Source organism: Artemia franciscana, chromosome 2 (genome assembly GCF_032884065.1).
Source record: "Artemia franciscana chromosome 2, ASM3288406v1, whole genome shotgun sequence".
NCBI lineage: Eukaryota > Metazoa > Arthropoda > Branchiopoda > Anostraca > Artemiidae > Artemia > Artemia franciscana.
The window spans coordinates 3,376,005-3,393,099 of NC_088864.1; the positions used below are offsets into that span (position 1 = coordinate 3,376,005).

General features: G+C 35.1%; 2 protein-coding genes across 3 annotated transcripts in view; both read right to left on the reverse strand.

The window, feature by feature from the left end:
• The window catches only part of LOC136036161 (E3 ubiquitin-protein ligase UHRF1-like), a 178,392-nt gene extending 176,553 nt beyond the window's left edge, over positions 1–1,839 (reverse strand). Inside the window, exon 1 of the mRNA XM_065718225.1 lies at positions 1,674–1,839. Coding sequence (XP_065574297.1) covers positions 1,674–1,795 — 122 coding nt within the window. The 5' untranslated portion in view covers positions 1,796–1,839. The remainder of the gene's footprint in view (positions 1–1,673) is intronic.
• Positions 1,840–7,386: 5,547 nt separating this feature from the next.
• LOC136036147 (translation initiation factor eIF2B subunit beta-like) overlaps positions 7,387–17,095 on the reverse strand; it is a 34,853-nt gene continuing 25,144 nt past the window's right edge. For both annotated transcript variants that reach the window (XM_065718190.1, XM_065718199.1), the window contains 2 exons: positions 12,651–12,844; positions 7,387–7,506 (listed from right to left, as the gene is read on the reverse strand). In XM_065718190.1, coding sequence (XP_065574262.1) covers positions 7,437–7,506; positions 12,651–12,844 — 264 coding nt within the window. In that variant the 3' untranslated portion in view covers positions 7,387–7,436. The remainder of the gene's footprint in view (positions 7,507–12,650; positions 12,845–17,095) is intronic.

Genomic DNA, 17,095 nt, shown 5'->3' on the forward strand with positions numbered 1-17,095 from the left:
AATAATTTTAAAAATATTGCCAATTTAAAAACAAAAGATTCTTTATTAATGCAGGTCTATAAATAAAAATTGATTATGTCAATGGAAACATGGTCACTTTCCAACAACTTTTTTTTTGTGTAGTTATTTGCAACTAGCCATTCTTATAAGTCAGCTTTGCTTTTCATTGATTATTTGTAGTATTTTTTTTGCTGGTAAGACACATCTTGTTATGAGTAACATTTTCTAGAGTTTTGTTTTCCATTTAGTACTTTAAAGATTTTGACTAATTAAGTAACTTAAGCACAACTCTAGTTGAGTCAGCACTGCTTTGAAAATATTCTTGGCTGCAATTCTAGCTTGGTCAACACTTGAACCTTATATAAGAATTATAATAATAAACACACATCAAGGATTAATAGCTAATTGGTAGCAAAAGGTAACAGAGTAGTTCCACTATAAACATGCTCCTTTTTTAGATATATTATAGTAAGTTTCTTATATTTTGAACAGTGGTGGGGTAGCACTTAAATACATGTATTTGAAATGCATATTTAAATGCTATTGATGTATTTCAAATACATATTTAAATACATTTCTGGTAGAGCATTTGAAATATGTATTTGGGCACATATTTTGTATTTGAAATACAAAACACTTTGACAAACAGCATCAAATACCATCCTGCCATCACTTTGAATCACCTAGGAAGGGATTTTTGCATGTTGGAATAATAAACAAGTTTGTAACAAAACTGATTCTAAATTAACTGATTTGAACTAAACTGATTCTAAAGGTAGGTCTATTTCTTAGCAAGTCCATTTCAATAATCTGTGAATAAAAAATATCTGGAAACAATCTAAGGGCAAATTCCCTTTCAATTTGTGCTGCTGTAAGGGGAAAAGGAATGCACTTTCAAAAGCAGTAGGCTAATAAGTATATGAATCAAGTAGGATAGTATGTTCATCTTTTAGCTAGAAAAATCTTTTAGCTGAAAAGTGTTAAACTTCAGTTTAGGAGCTTTTTGCTATCTTGGAAAGTAAAGTTGGGTGAATGAAACTTTAATGAATGCATCCTGAGCCTTGAGGATGTCCTGGGAATATATATTGAACTACCTACCTCAATTCCTCCTTTCTCTAGAGGGCACAGGCCTTTAAAAATCTTTATTTTAGGCCTATAAAAATGAGAACTTGCAAGATAGATCTCCTGAAATTAGGCACAAGAAAAGAGTCTCATTCCTTTGATCTACCCCAATTTATTAAATTTCAAAGATCTGGTTCCTAAATTTGGGAAAGAATCCTAGACATAGTATTAAATTCTACTGATATGATAGAAATTCCATCTTCAAAACTAAAGTCAATATAAAAGAGATGAGAAAAAAAATCAAAATTAGCCTAGGTAAAACTTTTTTCTGTCACAATTCAGATAGGTAGGCTATGGGCTAGACTGGACACAAAGGGCAATAAGTAAGGCAATCTTTTAAGCCCAAGATGGCAGAAGAGACTAGAAATAGCCTAGAAATAGAAAGTTCCTAGGTAATATCATCCCAGAGTATTTTTTTACCTTGGATTCATTTCTGAAAATTTTATTCACCTGATTTCAAGATTTCCAAAGATAGCCAGAAGACCCAAACTAGAATATTACCCAGAACAATTGTATCACCTCAAGCTTGCCCAAGTCAAAAGAAGTTTTACCTCTGATTGGATGGTGGAACAAAGAATTTTTCTTGAATAATTTTGCGTAAGGTCCCAATTGTCATCTGCTTTGAAGCAGATATAATTTTTGTTTCATGTCCTTTCTTGATTCTAATATACATTTTAATTTAAAGTCACATGCAGCTCGAAAGCGGGCTTTTTCAAATGTTTTGCCCTAACAATTACCGCACTTTTTGCTGTCGCCCAATGTGAGCTCACCATTAAAGATTTTTGTCTTCCATGCAGTCGTGGCGTAGGAAGGGGGTGCGGGATGACGGACTGCTCTGGGTACCATCCTTCTGTGGATGACTAAAATTAATATAAAAAGCTATTTTTTCTTTTATGTTTAATGTTACTAGCATTTTGTAAGTGTTTGCTTTCGATATAGTTTTCATTACTATCTCATATTCGTTTTAACATGGTTTGCAGCGGTAGTAGCTTAAATTAGCTATTTCTTTAATAAATACCCTTAAAAATATTAATAAACCAGTCTGCCGCATACAATGATCATAATGATTACAGCATATGTTACAATAATTTTAATAGGACTGCTATGTTTAAAAATATTGTATTTTGTTTATGTTCTATTACGTATCATGTTGTATTGTATTTTTAAAAAATATTGTAAATTAAAATGTTTACGTACCAAGTCTTTATAACACAAAATATACTTTTCCTTGTACTTCTTTGTTTCTATAGTGCAAATGTTTTAAATGAGATTTCTTAATTGTATGCTTAGGAGGGGCAAGTCCAAGTTCCATCTCGGGTGTCAGAAGACTTTTTTACTCCAATATTACAAAAGAGAACCAACGCCTTTTTTTGCAGGAAGATATTACTGTCTGAATTTTCTGTCGTCAAATGTTTGTGCTACGAGAACATCCGGGCCAAGTCAGTTCAGTTGTTTGGTAAACATCGGCGAGAAAGGAGTTCTGTCTAAAACAGTTTGAATAAAACAGAAAGGAGTTTTGTTAATGCCAGCATAAATTTAATGAAGTTCTTGGTGAACCAAAGGAACTATATTCAAAGAGACTGTAAAATCGGGACATTTCAAAAGAAACCCATGGATAGAGTAAGGTTACTGAAAGCAAATGGGTAAGACCTTACGACAGTTTGAGCAGGAATTTTTGTCGAAACTGAGTCACAGAAGCTATGTTGTGTAAAAAAAACTCTCTTTCGAATGGTCTAATTGACATTGCTGTAAAAAGTAATCGCTCTAGCTACAGTTGATTCCGAGATACAAAAGTCAAAATTCACAAACTTGTTCTCCTCGGAATTTTGCAAAAAAACAACAGATTCGGCAAAACCACTCTCGGCAGACGTAATGAGAAGCCAATAACAGCAAAAAGGGTGGAGAAATCTTAAAAGTAGCCTTGGAACTTAACTTCACCAGATTTGAGAAGATTCAAGAATAAAAATTTCCAGCTTAGGATAAAAATGAATCTATGCTGTTATTGCTTTTAAAGGAAATATTCACAGCAGGATACATGTTTTTAATAACATACAACATTTTAAAAGAAATAATATTTGAAAGGAAATATTCAGAGGATGCTGAGATAGCTACTTCAAAACTGATATTTCTGGGGTGAAGTGACTTAAGTTGCCACTTAATTATTCTTTTATGTCCTTATCACTTATAATTTTTCTTATGAATGTGGTTGGAAGGTTAACAGTAAAAGATAAAGCGGAAAAACATTTATAGGATAAATCAATAGTAATGACATTAAATTCGTCGGCTTTATCTTGGTTGCAAAAAATCGCCTTTGGTGGGTCAACACACCGAGCAAGCTTTTGTTTAATTGTACTACTAAACGGGCTATGTGTCTCGAGCAAGCGTGGAAACACTGTTTTAGATCTGAAAGCACACTTGGCTATTTACTCCATTTTTTAATAAATTATTTATTCACTAAACCAACATAAAGATAAAAAAGAAAGAATAAAAAATAAAAGAAAAAAATAAAAGAAAGAATAAAAGAATAATAATAATAAATAATAATAAAAAGAATAAAAGAATAAGAATAATAAAAATTTTCGGTCAACTATCTAAGACCAAACGGAAAGCAGGTTGTCCCCAAATGGGAACGGAAGGAGGTCTTAAGGAAAGATTTAAGGAAAGTTGGAACTTCTTGGGAGGGTGTGAAGATGCGGGTTTGAAGGAGGGGCAGCCGTAGATCTATTTACCCCAGGTGGCTTGGCATTGCAATGAGTTGTTGTTATTAGTAGTTATTTATCTACTGTCTTGATGTTTCACATGGTTTTCCATATTTTAATGTTGTCTATCATTATAATGTTTGTGTAAATTGGGATTTCTTAATTTGAATTAATTGTTGTTTCTTTTAAGCGTTAGTTCTTCATTTGAATTAGTTTCTGTTCGTTTTAAGATTCAAATCACACGGTATTTTTATTTCTTTTAAACTTTGTTTGTTAATATAACCTCCGTTCGTTTTAATGATCATAGTGTAGCAAGTTTAACAGTATGGGAGTCTAATCATAGTCCCAATGCTATTCATATATCGTATTTTTCCTCCCTAGTTTCTACAAATTTCACCACCGTCTCCCCGTTTCTCACCTCCATATTAAGGACCATCATATTTGTCAGTATCCCATGAAAATAAGATAAGCTACCCGACAATCAAAGATTCCGAACCATGACCCCACAGGGTGATTGAAAATTTACTTCCTATTTACAAAAAGTTCTAATTCCTTCATTTGCAGTTATTTCTCAAATCTTGCACAAACAATTCCAAATCATGTGTAAATTAGTTCTTTACTGTTGTTTTTCTACTAAGATTAATTAATAAATTAAAAACACCATACGGATACCAAGAAATTTGTCCATTAAAGAGCATGCTTAGCTGATATCAAGCTATTGAGTCCACTCTTGAGACTATTTATAACTATATTATTATTTTAAAATTTACTTCGGATTATTCTAATTCATAGGAAAAGGTGGGTCATCTCGCATTGGAGTTTGAATTGGCTATAAAAAAATAAATATATACTTTTCATTTAAGAATGAAGCACAAATCATTGAAATGACTGCCACGGCTGGTTTATCAATGCCACACTGAGCAATCCAATTTTTCATCACATATTTGATCTTTCTAGCTCCAATCCGATAAATAGCAGCTTTGATTTCGCGATTTAAGACATCAATAGTCTCTAGATGGCGCGGTGAATACAGCAATAAAAAAAGACATACAGAAAATTACGAAAGAAAAAAGTAGCTGATTGGTTGAAGCCACTCATTACAACTCTAGCTTTAACCATTTCTTGACTTGCCAGAAGAAATGCACACTTCCCTTAAAATTACATTTTTAAGAAACATAACATTAAAGAAGAAATTCTAGAATTTACAGTCTTTGTAATATTCAAGACTTGGAGTGTCCTAGTTATCCTAGGATTTAGTTGGTATTTTTTTGTTGAATTGCAGCGAAAAAGAGAAAGTTTTTTATTTTCTAAAATATAACATTTAATCCTTAAGCACACTGAAGCATAACACTTATCCTTAAGAAAACCCCCCTGAAAAATTCAACAGCTTCAAATTCGAGCCTCAGGACGGTCAATTGACATCCGCATTTCGGTCGACTTTTCGATTCCCAAACAGTACGCAAAATATCGACATTTATGTTGGCTCTATGGTAAGTGGCCCTCTTATGTTGAAACGAAATGCCATCCTTGCCATGCTCTAAAATTCTTTGAATTAAACAATTGTTTAGGATAGCATGGTGACGTTTTTGGAAGTAACAGTGGCTCCTTGCTCATTTATCGGAAGAAATATGGCCTAATGATGCCGACAGACCAAAAACCACACAAAACTATTATTCAAGTGAATGAATAGACTGCTCAGTAGTCACGTATGGATTGTGTGATCACTGCATTCGGTAATTTTATTTATTTGCTTAGCCTCTGAGATGCAAATGAGATTCTTTGGAAAACACTACCCGTTGATAAAATTGATAATCTTAAGTGTCGTCGTCATTTTGTCATATCATTCCAAAATCCCAAGCATAAAACTGATTTTTTGTTACTCATGACGGCAATTAATCTTTCAAAAATCAAAATAACCGGTAATGAAAATCACAAATGTTACCCTTACACGCAGCTATAGGAATAAGAGACTTCATCAGAAGTACCAAGAAGCAGTTTATCATATATTTTGTTTTGACGCGAAGTTGCTTACAAAAACATAATGAAACCCATCTTTTATTTGAATTGATGGTTATTTAGTTTAACCAGAAACCCATAGACAAAAACATAAAAAGACGGAATTTAAATGGAAAATAAGACAAAAGCAACAAAAAAAACAACATTTACACCAACTAAACACCAAAATGTAGCCTAAAATGAAAAAAAAATCCATTATAAATCAAAGGAGAACACTAAACCATGAATAATAGACTATTTTTCTTTTTATGTATTTCAAAACGTTTTGAAGCTACTATTTTTGGATCAGCTATGCTATATTTGTTAATCGATCTTATGTTACTTTTTCCCTGGCGGTATGTGGAGTAAATATTATGGTAAAACAAAAAAGGTAGAAGAAATATTTTTGCTCTATTAGTTTTAGCGAATATATTCCAGATCTAATAAGCATAACGCACGGTATATGAAGAAGCGCAACAGCATTGACAGATTGAAGTAAATTTCTCAGAAAGAACGAAAACGTGAGGCACGGAGGCAGATATGCAACAAGAAATGTGAGCGGTTGGAAGATAAGAGAGCTTAGAACGCACGCAAAGTGTTTTCTATTTTCTATTCAGCGCGAGGAAATTGAAAAATAAAAATTTCTACCTTTTCAAAGTGCTTTCTAATAAATATTATTTTCAACAGATGAATTACTTGTCTAGGAGAATTCGACTTAAAACAACAACAGTGAATAAAATATTTTACTGGTGATTGAAAAAAGATAATTTTCGGAAAAAGTAAAAACTAAGATTAATATTGAAACGGATAAACAACATGAAAAAGTCAAATAGAGGAACATTCATTTTGCAGCATTTTTTAGGGTCATATTAAGGACAGAAAAAGTTAAGATTTGAAGTTTCTACCTATATTAAACACAGATGCGTGATGGATGAATAATGATTCAACTTTTGCTGAAAACTCAAATTACGTAAGTATAGTTTATACGGATAAATATACACTATTAAAAAATTACACAGGGTGGGATGGAGGGGTCTTCACCGGTGTGTCATCACAACACTGGCAAAAATCTATGATAGTCATAATCAGATGTCTTTCTTTAGCCATTTTTATTTTTGCTAGGTCAAAGTTTTCTTTCATTTATGTGTATTGTTAAGTTTTACACTTATATAGCAATTTAGCTTTACACAGCATTACATATTCGCATTCAAAACATGCCTACTGAAAAAGGATAAAATGCCATGACTATGAAAGGCCTGTAATAAACTGAAGATAATAATTTAACCCCCAAATACCGAGCATGTGGTTGCCTCGACAAGCAAGTGCATTTGACAATGTAACATTTAACAATGTAACAGTAATAATTTAACAATGTAACATTTTATTAAGTAAAAAGTTTTCTCTGTCGTTTTTCAGAAAATTGATGTTACTCCACTTTTTGGCTTTATGTTGTTTTTGGCTTTTTTGAATGATGTAACCTCTCCTTTTGGCTCTATGTAAGGATCCACTTAATTACCCGTAGACAAAGACTGTATGTTCTCGGTATCACAATAAAGAAGATTAAGGCATATATCCTTTTCCGATTTATTATTAAAAAAAAAAAATTACGATAAAATACGACTAAATATCTTCTTCTGTGCCATAAATTTCTCTTACAATTCGGTAGCAGTAGCCGGGTGGATGATCACCTCTGTAAGAAGAAAATGAAGAATAATTCAAACATGTATAAAATAGGGATTGAATAAAAACAAACGAAAAACAAGCAATCACAGAAACATTACTCTGTTAAACAATAAGAAAAACTAGCGATACTCGGGATGCTTTTTTGATTGTTTGCGGATTTTTAAAAACTAGTTTATTGGCGTAAGTAGCTTTACCATTTGCTTGAGCATGAAAACACAAGGTAACCCACTAGACCACAATGAAGATTCATAAAGAGGTTATCCGCGCGAAAAACGAAGCATTTTTTTCTCAGTATGTTTCCTTCATTATAAGTGTGACTTATGCGTATATTCGTCAATAAAATCACATAATAACTAGAGTTGTTTTTAAACGACTTCATATTACTGCAAATTGCGATCGTTAACCTTCTTCTAGAAGTAGTTTCAAAAATCTTTTCCACAAAACCGATTTTTCAAAGAAAAGTAAAGAACTCCATTAAACCAAAAATGAGCAGAAACAAAGTCAAATAATTTCTCTAAGCATAAAACAACCACAAATCAATAAATAAATGAAACCCAAAACGAACAGGAATTACACAATAAATAACCGAGTCAAACTCAAAACGAGCGAAAATTAACACGAACAGTGCTGACAACCCTCATGCCTTCTCAAGATCAGAACATAATTTGCACTTTACTGAAAAAACAAAAACAACAAAAACAAATATACGTGGATTGTCAGTTTAATGTACATATACTCATATTAATTCCTTAAAGTTTCAAGAATCTTTTATTTATTCAAGTCAAAAAAGTGAAAACATTTAAGATGTGTTTTGTTTTCAGTAAAGTACAAATTACGTTTTGATCTTGAGAAGGCATGCGGGTTGTCAGCGCTACTCATATTATTAATTTTTGCTCGTTTTGAGTTGGACTCGGTAATTTATTGTAATTTCTGTTCGTCTTGGGTTCCGTGTATTTGTTGAAGGTGTTCTTTTACGCTAAGAAGATTGTTTGACTTTATTTCTGCTCATTATTTGTTTAATGGAGCTCTTTACTTTTCTTTGATGAAATTTTTTTATATATATATTTTCGTTTTTTTTTCTATAAGAATCCATGGTTTGGCTTACTATTTGTATGTTAGACAAACATTTTCAACAATTTTTAATCCTAATACAAATAGTATTGTTTAATTTGGGTTTATACCTCCTCAAGTTGATCTAAAAAATAAGACTTAATACCTCTCCCAAAAATTTTATCTATGCTCTTTCGTATACTGGATACACTTAAAACTCTTCTGATTTATTTAAACTGTAAAAGCAGAATTAGTTATAATAGTAGCTCTAAACGTTTCAACCTAATATCCCCAGTCGTTCTCGAGACATTGCAGAGGTGTCTTATTGGCAACCATACACACAGTGCCCTTTGATTTAGAATTAAAGAATAATGGCCGAATTGCATAACTGTGGAAGGTTGATGCATCCAATATTCCTAGAGACATAGTCACTGGACTTAGAAACATACGGAAGACTGTCCTTGAATCACTTTTGACTCTTAAAAAGGGCACTAAAACTTTTAAGTTCCAGTTAAATTAACTCATTTAAAAGTTCCTTTAAAAATTTCACTTTTAGTTTTGGCACTAAAAGTTTCAATGTTATTGCTCGCCTATAACTCGAGTGGTGCTGCCTATGATTTTGCTTATATACCCTTTTGAATACCTGGGTATATATAGTTTTTGGTTTAATTGGAACTCCCCTTAAGCATTCCCTAAAAGTTTCACCTTAATACCCTTAGCGTTATTAGTTAAAGTAACTATACCGATAATTTAATAGTATACAAATAATGCCTTCTGGCTAGTTCAAAATCCGCGACAACTTATCCTTAAAGGTCTAGCTTAATAACGTAAATCGTTCTTGATATTTTGCTTTGTCACTTTTTTGAAAATCTTCATACTCATAGTGAGTTTTAATTCAGTTCACCCCCCCCCTCAAAATTCCCTGAAAATTTCACCTACATTCCCTTAGGCACAGTTGCAATAGTAGTCACAGTAATATTAGTGTTAATGGTAGTAGTATAAGTAGTAATGGTACTAGTACTAGTAGCAGCAGTAGTATTAATATATCGCTTTTTGGGCAGTTGAACATCCCTCTCATCATATCCTGGAAGTTTCAATTTTATACAATTAGCCGTTGCTATTGCTATGACATTGCTGATGTGTACCTTTGATAACCTGTATATTCATATAATTCAATAAATTTTCTTCTTAATGCTCTTAGCCTTACAAGTAGTTGTTATAGAAGTAGTGGCAGTAGTAAATGTAGAAGTGGTAGCAATATTAGTAGAAGCATGGCACATATTGCCTTCTGGGCAGATGATGTCCACCTTTAAGCATTCTCTGAAAGTTCCAACTTAATGTACAAATCCATTCTTGAGCTACGCTCTCAAGAATGGTGGGGAGTTCAAAACTCCCCACAACCTTCTCTGAAAGCCTCATCTAAATGCACTTTGTCTTTTTGGAAAGTAAAGGTCAAACATGCATACCTTTCTCAATAAAATATACTATATGTAAACAGTGATCGAATTGCCTAACTTACAGCCCTTGCCCAGAGGGCTGTGAGGGGGTTGACCTCTGCAAAAGCATAATTACTGGATCTTTTAACAATGCTGAAGAAAATAGATGTCTGAAAATTTTGATAGGATGTTTTTTTTTTGCAAAATGATAGGCGTGGAGGAGGATGGAGGTCTGGATGCCATCAATTCACTTTTAACCCTTAAAAAGAGCACAATAGCTTCCAATTTCCAATTAAATGAGCCCTATCCAAAGTTCATACGACCATACATTCCATAAAAACTTCGTATGCCTCAACGCATAGCTTGCAACCCTTGGCCCAGGGCTCTGGTGGGTTATGTTAACCCTGGAGTCTTTGTTATATGTTCTTTGGACTACCTATAACAAAATGGCTATCTCACAATTTCGATTAGATACGTTCGGGGAAGAGGGAATCACGGGGGAGGGAGGTTGACTAATTACCCTCTATCACTTTTGCTCTTAAAAGGGAATTAGAAGTTTCAATTCCCCAATTAAATGAGCTACCTCTAAAGTTTATACGACCACACCTTTCATAAAACCTTACATGCCTTCGGGGCATAACTTACAACCCTTGTACCCGGGTACTGAGGGGTTGATTAAACCCCGAAGGTCTTGTTATATGACTTTTAGACTATTTCGAACAAAATGGCTATCTCAAAAATTTCTATCAGAAGCATTTGGGAAAAAGAAGAGGTAGGGAAGGGAGGCTAGTTGCCCTTCTATTATTTTTGAATTTTAAAAAGGACACTAGGATTTCTGATTTCCAATTGAATGAGCCACATCTGATTTTTATATTCATACATGGCTATCTCAAAATTTTGCTCGGAAGCATTTGGGAAAAAAGGACAAGGGAAGGGGGCTGGTTGTCATCCGATCACTCTTGACTTTAAAAAAAGGGAGCTAGAACTCTCAATTTTACACTAAACGAGCCTTCTCTGAAGTCTATATGACCACCCATTCCAGAAAAACCTTAAATGTTAACAACGGGCAACTAGTACAGCTTATAGCTTTTGCTCTGAAGACCAGGGGGGTTTCATATATGCTTAACAAAATGGCTATCTCCGAATTTGGATTGGGTGTGTTTAGGGAAATAATGGTCGTGGATGGGTGGGGGCTGGTTGCACTCAAATCACCTACGGCTATTAAAACGGGTACTAGAACTTCTGATTTCCAATCCAATGAGCCCCCTCCAAAGTTTATGCGACCACCCTTTTCATAAAAATCTTATGTGTCCCCGGGGCATAACTTACAACCCTTGCCCTGAGAGCTGGATGGAGAGGAGGAGAGGGGGTTATAATCTTCAAAATACAATTACTGAACCTTTTAACTACGCTGAGCGAAAATGCTATCTCAAAATTTTGATTGGATGTATTTGGAGAAATGATGGGCGTAGGAGGAGGGGGTGTCCTCCAATCAATTTCGACTATTAAAAAGGGCACTAGAACTTCTGATTTCCAATCCAATAAACCCCCTATGGAGTTTATAGGACCACTCTTACAATAAAAAACCTTATATACCCCCGGGCCATAAATTACAACCCTTGCCCTGAGGGCTGTGGGGGGGGGGGTTATAGCCTTCACAGATATAATTACCGGACCTTTCAACTACGCTGAACAAAATGATTATCTCAAAATTTGGATTAGATGTATCTGGGGAAATGATTGGCGCGGGGGGGGGGTGGTTAATCTCCAACCACTTTCAGCTATTAAAAATGGCACTAGAGTTTGCAATTTTCAATCGAATGAGCCCGTTTTGAAATTTCTACGACAGCTCCTTCCACACAAAATGCCCTGGTCTACAAAAAACAACGAATAAATAAATAATACATGGTGCCCACATCAATCTTTACTTATTGCGCCGCCTATGATCCATAAATCTAGAGTTCAGCTGGCCCCAAAGGATCCGAAAAAAGTATTCTCAAACTGTTTTGAGTACACAAGCTAATTTGCCTCTCAGCTAGCAAAAACAACGCTTCAAGGGCTGGGACGCCTTGCTTTGCTTATTCGCTGGGGCCAGGCTATAGTATAGTACAAATAGGTCCTTGATCATACCTAACATTAGAGGGTATTTGGGTATTCAGGTGCCGTGATGTTGATATATATGGGTTTCTTTTCTTGGACTATATCTATATTTTATAAATAAAAAAGTATATATTTGATCAATGTTTATAAGCATTTGCAGGGCCATCAAAGGGGAAGGGGAGTCTCTGGGACCCAGTACTTAAAGGAGCGCTTTTATTACTTAAATTTTTAATACTTTAAATTTTAAATACTTAATTTTTTTTAGTGCAGATATTTATGTTAAAAATGGTGAATAACTTAAGGGAAGGGAGATGAAGGAATTTGTTCCAGGGCCCAGTCTTGGGTTCGAACGGTCCAGCTTGTGTAAAATTAAAACCAACGTAAAAATCATGCCAAAGAGTGATATTGTATGTAAGCCATTTAACTTTGGATTTTACCAATTAGAATTATCTAACATTCTACTCAAACACAAAAGCCTTAGATAACAAGAAGACAACGCTAACGCAAATTAAAGAACATAGGTTTTCTGATGTTAAGTAACTAAGACTGAAAGCAGTAAGCTTACGTTTCAGTAATGAACAAAGTAACGAGTTCTGGTGGAACATAGTCATAAAGGCTATTCAATGCATAGGCCTGACCAAGTAGATTTTTATCTATAGACGGAAGCATATCGTCGGCAGGTTGTATCTTGTCAAAAGCCTCGTCACGGGCTGTACCATATTTGGGAGAGTATTTTGTTGTTGGCCCACAAACCAGGAACTAGAATAGATAATAATGGATTTAGTCTCGGTTATGGTGTGGAAATAAAATTAACAGAGTAACTTAATAAATATAAATTTTAAAAAATCTACATAGGAAAATAACATGCCACAAAAACGGCAGAACCAGCAGTACAGAAATGGTTGGCATGGCTATAGAAGATTTAGAACAATTTCCCCTAATCTGTATATAAATGCAACCAAAGTCTAAACTTTGGTAGAATTTGATAGTGTACATATTCAGCACATATGCTCCAAAATTTAGTAATTAGTCAAATTAATTAATAAAAACAGAAAAAAGACAAGGAAAAAGTGACAAGAAGGTAAAGGGAAGAGAGTCTATATTTTGTAGAGACTAGAGAGAGAATAGAAGTTCGGAGAGAGATTCATATGTAGTCTGTAGTCTACCCGGAACCTGGTTACATTTTCCCCCAGGAATTTTTTTTTTTGTAAAAACACAATCGTACGCACAAATCAAAATTTTTAAATCGCATTCTGTTTAGATGTTGAGACGGAAGGATGTAATACCCTAAGGATGTGGAGGGAGGGATACTTGAAGAAATGTCTCTTAAAAGTCAAAATACTCTTAATTTTCTAGCATTATGACAAACTTTTTAATTTCATGTACTGATTTTCCTTTAAAGAGAGAGAATCAGGGACGTACACAGGGGGATGGGTCTCCCCCCCAAAATCTCACAATTTTTTATTTTCCCAAAACTTCATGATACTTCTCACAGAATAAGGGATAGTGACTAATTACTGATCTAGACATAATGTTTAAGCCGTTGTTGATGATTTTTGGCCTGTAATTAACCGATTGTGTCACCAGTATAGCATTAATCAATTTTCTATCCAACTTCTCACACTCTGTCAAGCAATCTTCGAGCTATCTGTTATCTTTTAACGACCATCTGTTTGTGGGTGGTCCTTCACTAGGGAATGAAGCGGCCATTCTTGCAATTAAACCCAGCCTTTTCAGTTGACAGTCTAAAATCAAATGTTGGTAAAGATAGGACAAATTGGAAAATGTCGAAAAAACAACAGAGTTTTCTCCAGCTTTGGGGTAAAAAACGACGAATTGGTGAGGTTGAATAGGATCGGAGACATAATTATACCTTACAACCTTTTCCCCTGGGACTTACAGGGCCGTGTCATCCCCAAAAGCATGATTACTTGACTTTTCATCTATGCTGATCAATGTGGCTGTCTCAAAATTTCGATCGGATGACTTTGGGAAAAAAGAGGCGTGGGAGGGGATCTAGCTGTTCCCAAATCGTTTTGGTCACAAAATGGGGAACTAGAACTGTGATTTCCGTTTGAGCAAGCCCTCTTCCGATCTTAGATGACCATTGGTTCGGTACGATCACCTTGGCAAAAACACGCAAAAACACGCATACGTAATCTTTCTTCTGGCAAAAATTACGAAATTTCACGCTTTTTCAGATGGAAGCTTGAAACCCTTACAATGTTCTCTGATATTCCAAATCTGATGCTGCAATTTTTATTAAGATTCTTTGACTTTTTATGGGCGTTTTCGTCCTTTCTAAAAAATTATACAAATTTCCTCAGACTTCCATGGCTTGTGATGGGTACATGAGACTTGATGGATATTATATATCTCGAGTCGGCGTAGAAGCCAATTCACTTGATGTACCTATTGTTATCAGAATTCCGTGCTTTAGAGTTTCGGTTGTTAACAAGCTGGTCCTTACTTACAGTTTGTTGCCTCAAACTACATGATTAACCGATCAGGCTTGGAATTCCCTCTCAGAAAGGGCACTGATGGCGGACATGGACGAAAGTTTTATGACAAATTTATACAGGTATTTTTGAGACCCATATTACAAGACTTCCATGACTTGAGTGGATCAGTTTTTCTTGAAAATAATGACTCCCTACTGAAAATCTGGAGAGACATGGCAGATACAGCTGCTGATGAAGCTTGCCTTGCATTGACTAATGAAACTTCGTCACATAATCCCCTCAAACTGGCTTGATTCTGTAGTGCCTGAATCGGAGGCACTTGCATCTGTTGATACAGATTCCAGTAAGGCCAAATCCATGTCTCCTGCTGTTTTACTCTCAACTTGGAGAAGATCTTCAGGAGTATTATATAATTTCTTGAAAAGCGAATTGAAGTATGTGGCAATCGTGACGAGTGTGATCTGAACAAGGACTATAAGCCTAGAAGGTGTTTTATCTAGCCAAGCCTTTTGGAGGTTCTCAGCAACATTTGATAGCCCTCACTAAACATAGTTTGCGAACAGGCTATGCCAACTTCTGGATACAGCTGTGCATGCTGTGTATCAGCATAGATGAGTCAATGGATTGAATAAATTATTTTTCTTCTTGGCCATTGACGAAACAATTTTCTCAGTTGGATCTTTTCTGCTGGATATTCACCGGTAGATACCAAAAAAGCCGAAATAATATCGTTAGCGATATCGATATTTAGTGTGATTTATCAATATGGATATTCAATATCGCCAATTACTACTTGTAGGTTGTAATTTGCAATGTAGGGTGAGTCTCTATTTCTTGATATGTGTGCTTTTGGTATTTTGTAGATGTTACATAATATAATGTGTCTTTTATCTTCTGTTTTAAGGATTTGCACCAAGGGTTTACTAATACTCACATTGCATCCCATCACACCCTCTATGAAAAAACAAATCTGGTACTTGTCTGTTAAACAGAACATCCTCCAGAATTCATCCATCATCCATCATTTAGACAGCATCCATCGCTGTCTGAGACATAACAAAACCGGTTTGAAGAGGTTATGGTTTACTTATTTTGAGAGAGAAAACTGCGAAAGCAACACTTTGGTTTTGTCCCGTTTTTTTTCCTATGCCGCCGATGTCGGCTTATTCCTGGAAACTGGTAAGGGTCTAACCTGTGCGGTTTGTACGGAAAGTGTGGACCTCAGGCCAGATTTATGAATATGGCATTACATTTTGGAAAGCTCCACAGAACTTTTGCCTGGGGTCAAAAAGGATAGTTTTTGCTTGTCCACGAGCCAGGGCCTATGGTGTGCGAAGTGAAGTGGAGTTATGTAGCCTATGTCAGAGAGGAGTATCTGAAGTTGTGCAGCCAAGCTTTCGTTTCATCAAACCATGTTTCTGCTTTCGAGTGGAAAGCTCCGTTCTAGCAGGCAAGCAGGCAGGCACCACTTTCAAATTGAAGATGGACTAAAATCTATAAGTGGTTAAATATATACGGCAGTTACCCGGCCCCACAGCCAATATATCTTCTTTGAGTGATAAATAGAAAAATTTACAAAAGCAAAAAAGTTGCATTTTCCCACGGGTCTGAAAGTGCTGCCGTGATTTTGGCTGGGTTTATCATTTATTTTTTCGGACTTGGGATTGAGGTAGAGAAATGTTATCAGATGTACCTCTTAAAATTTAAAAGTTCTGTCATTGCTAAAGAAATTGGAGCTTATCTTCTGCTCCTTTCTAAGTGGTGACAAAAAAAAATCACTTTTGGAATAAGACAGATAAAGAAAAATTTTCGACAGCAATCGATAGCTCTTGATGAGCTGATCAAAGTATATGTCATCCATTTTTTTGGTACAAAAATTCCTTCATGAGATATACTAGTTTGAAAGTTTCAAGGGGTTGACAACTTCAGTAGTAGGGTACACACTGAAACCAAGAATAAGCCGATACCAATTGTGAGACATGTGGGGGACTTGTAAGGAAAGGTCGGTTGTTAGCTCATAATCATCTTCGGCAGCGAGGGGTTTGCGATTTTGTTATTTGGTGTACCTATTATTTGTTTTCAGTGTATTTGATGGTAAGACCGAGTTGGTTCCAGTGGTAAGACATGTAGGGGACTTGTAAGTAATAATCGACTGTTAGGCTACAATCATCTTTAGTGAAGAGGGGTTTGTAACTTTTGCTAGTTGGTGTAGCCTACCCATACTCACTGTAACCTAGAATTAAGTGTTTACGCAACGGGTACAAACGATAACGTAAAACAACGAGGCAGTTTCGTAATAATTAATAGAGTGTCATCTATGGTATTTTGATCCTGAAAAGTTACGGATAGCTTTATAATACCAACTAGATTATATAATATACTGTTCCAAGTCTTGATCCGTCACGATGTCTACGATTGAAAAGGATAAAGTTCAACTGGCTGCAAAGTCAATTTAGTCCCTTCTTTCGATATTCATTTGTTATTGTTGTTTTTTCAACGCTGAGGAATAGCCTTTTATCATGTGATTACTGATCGCGTTCTTCTTTGA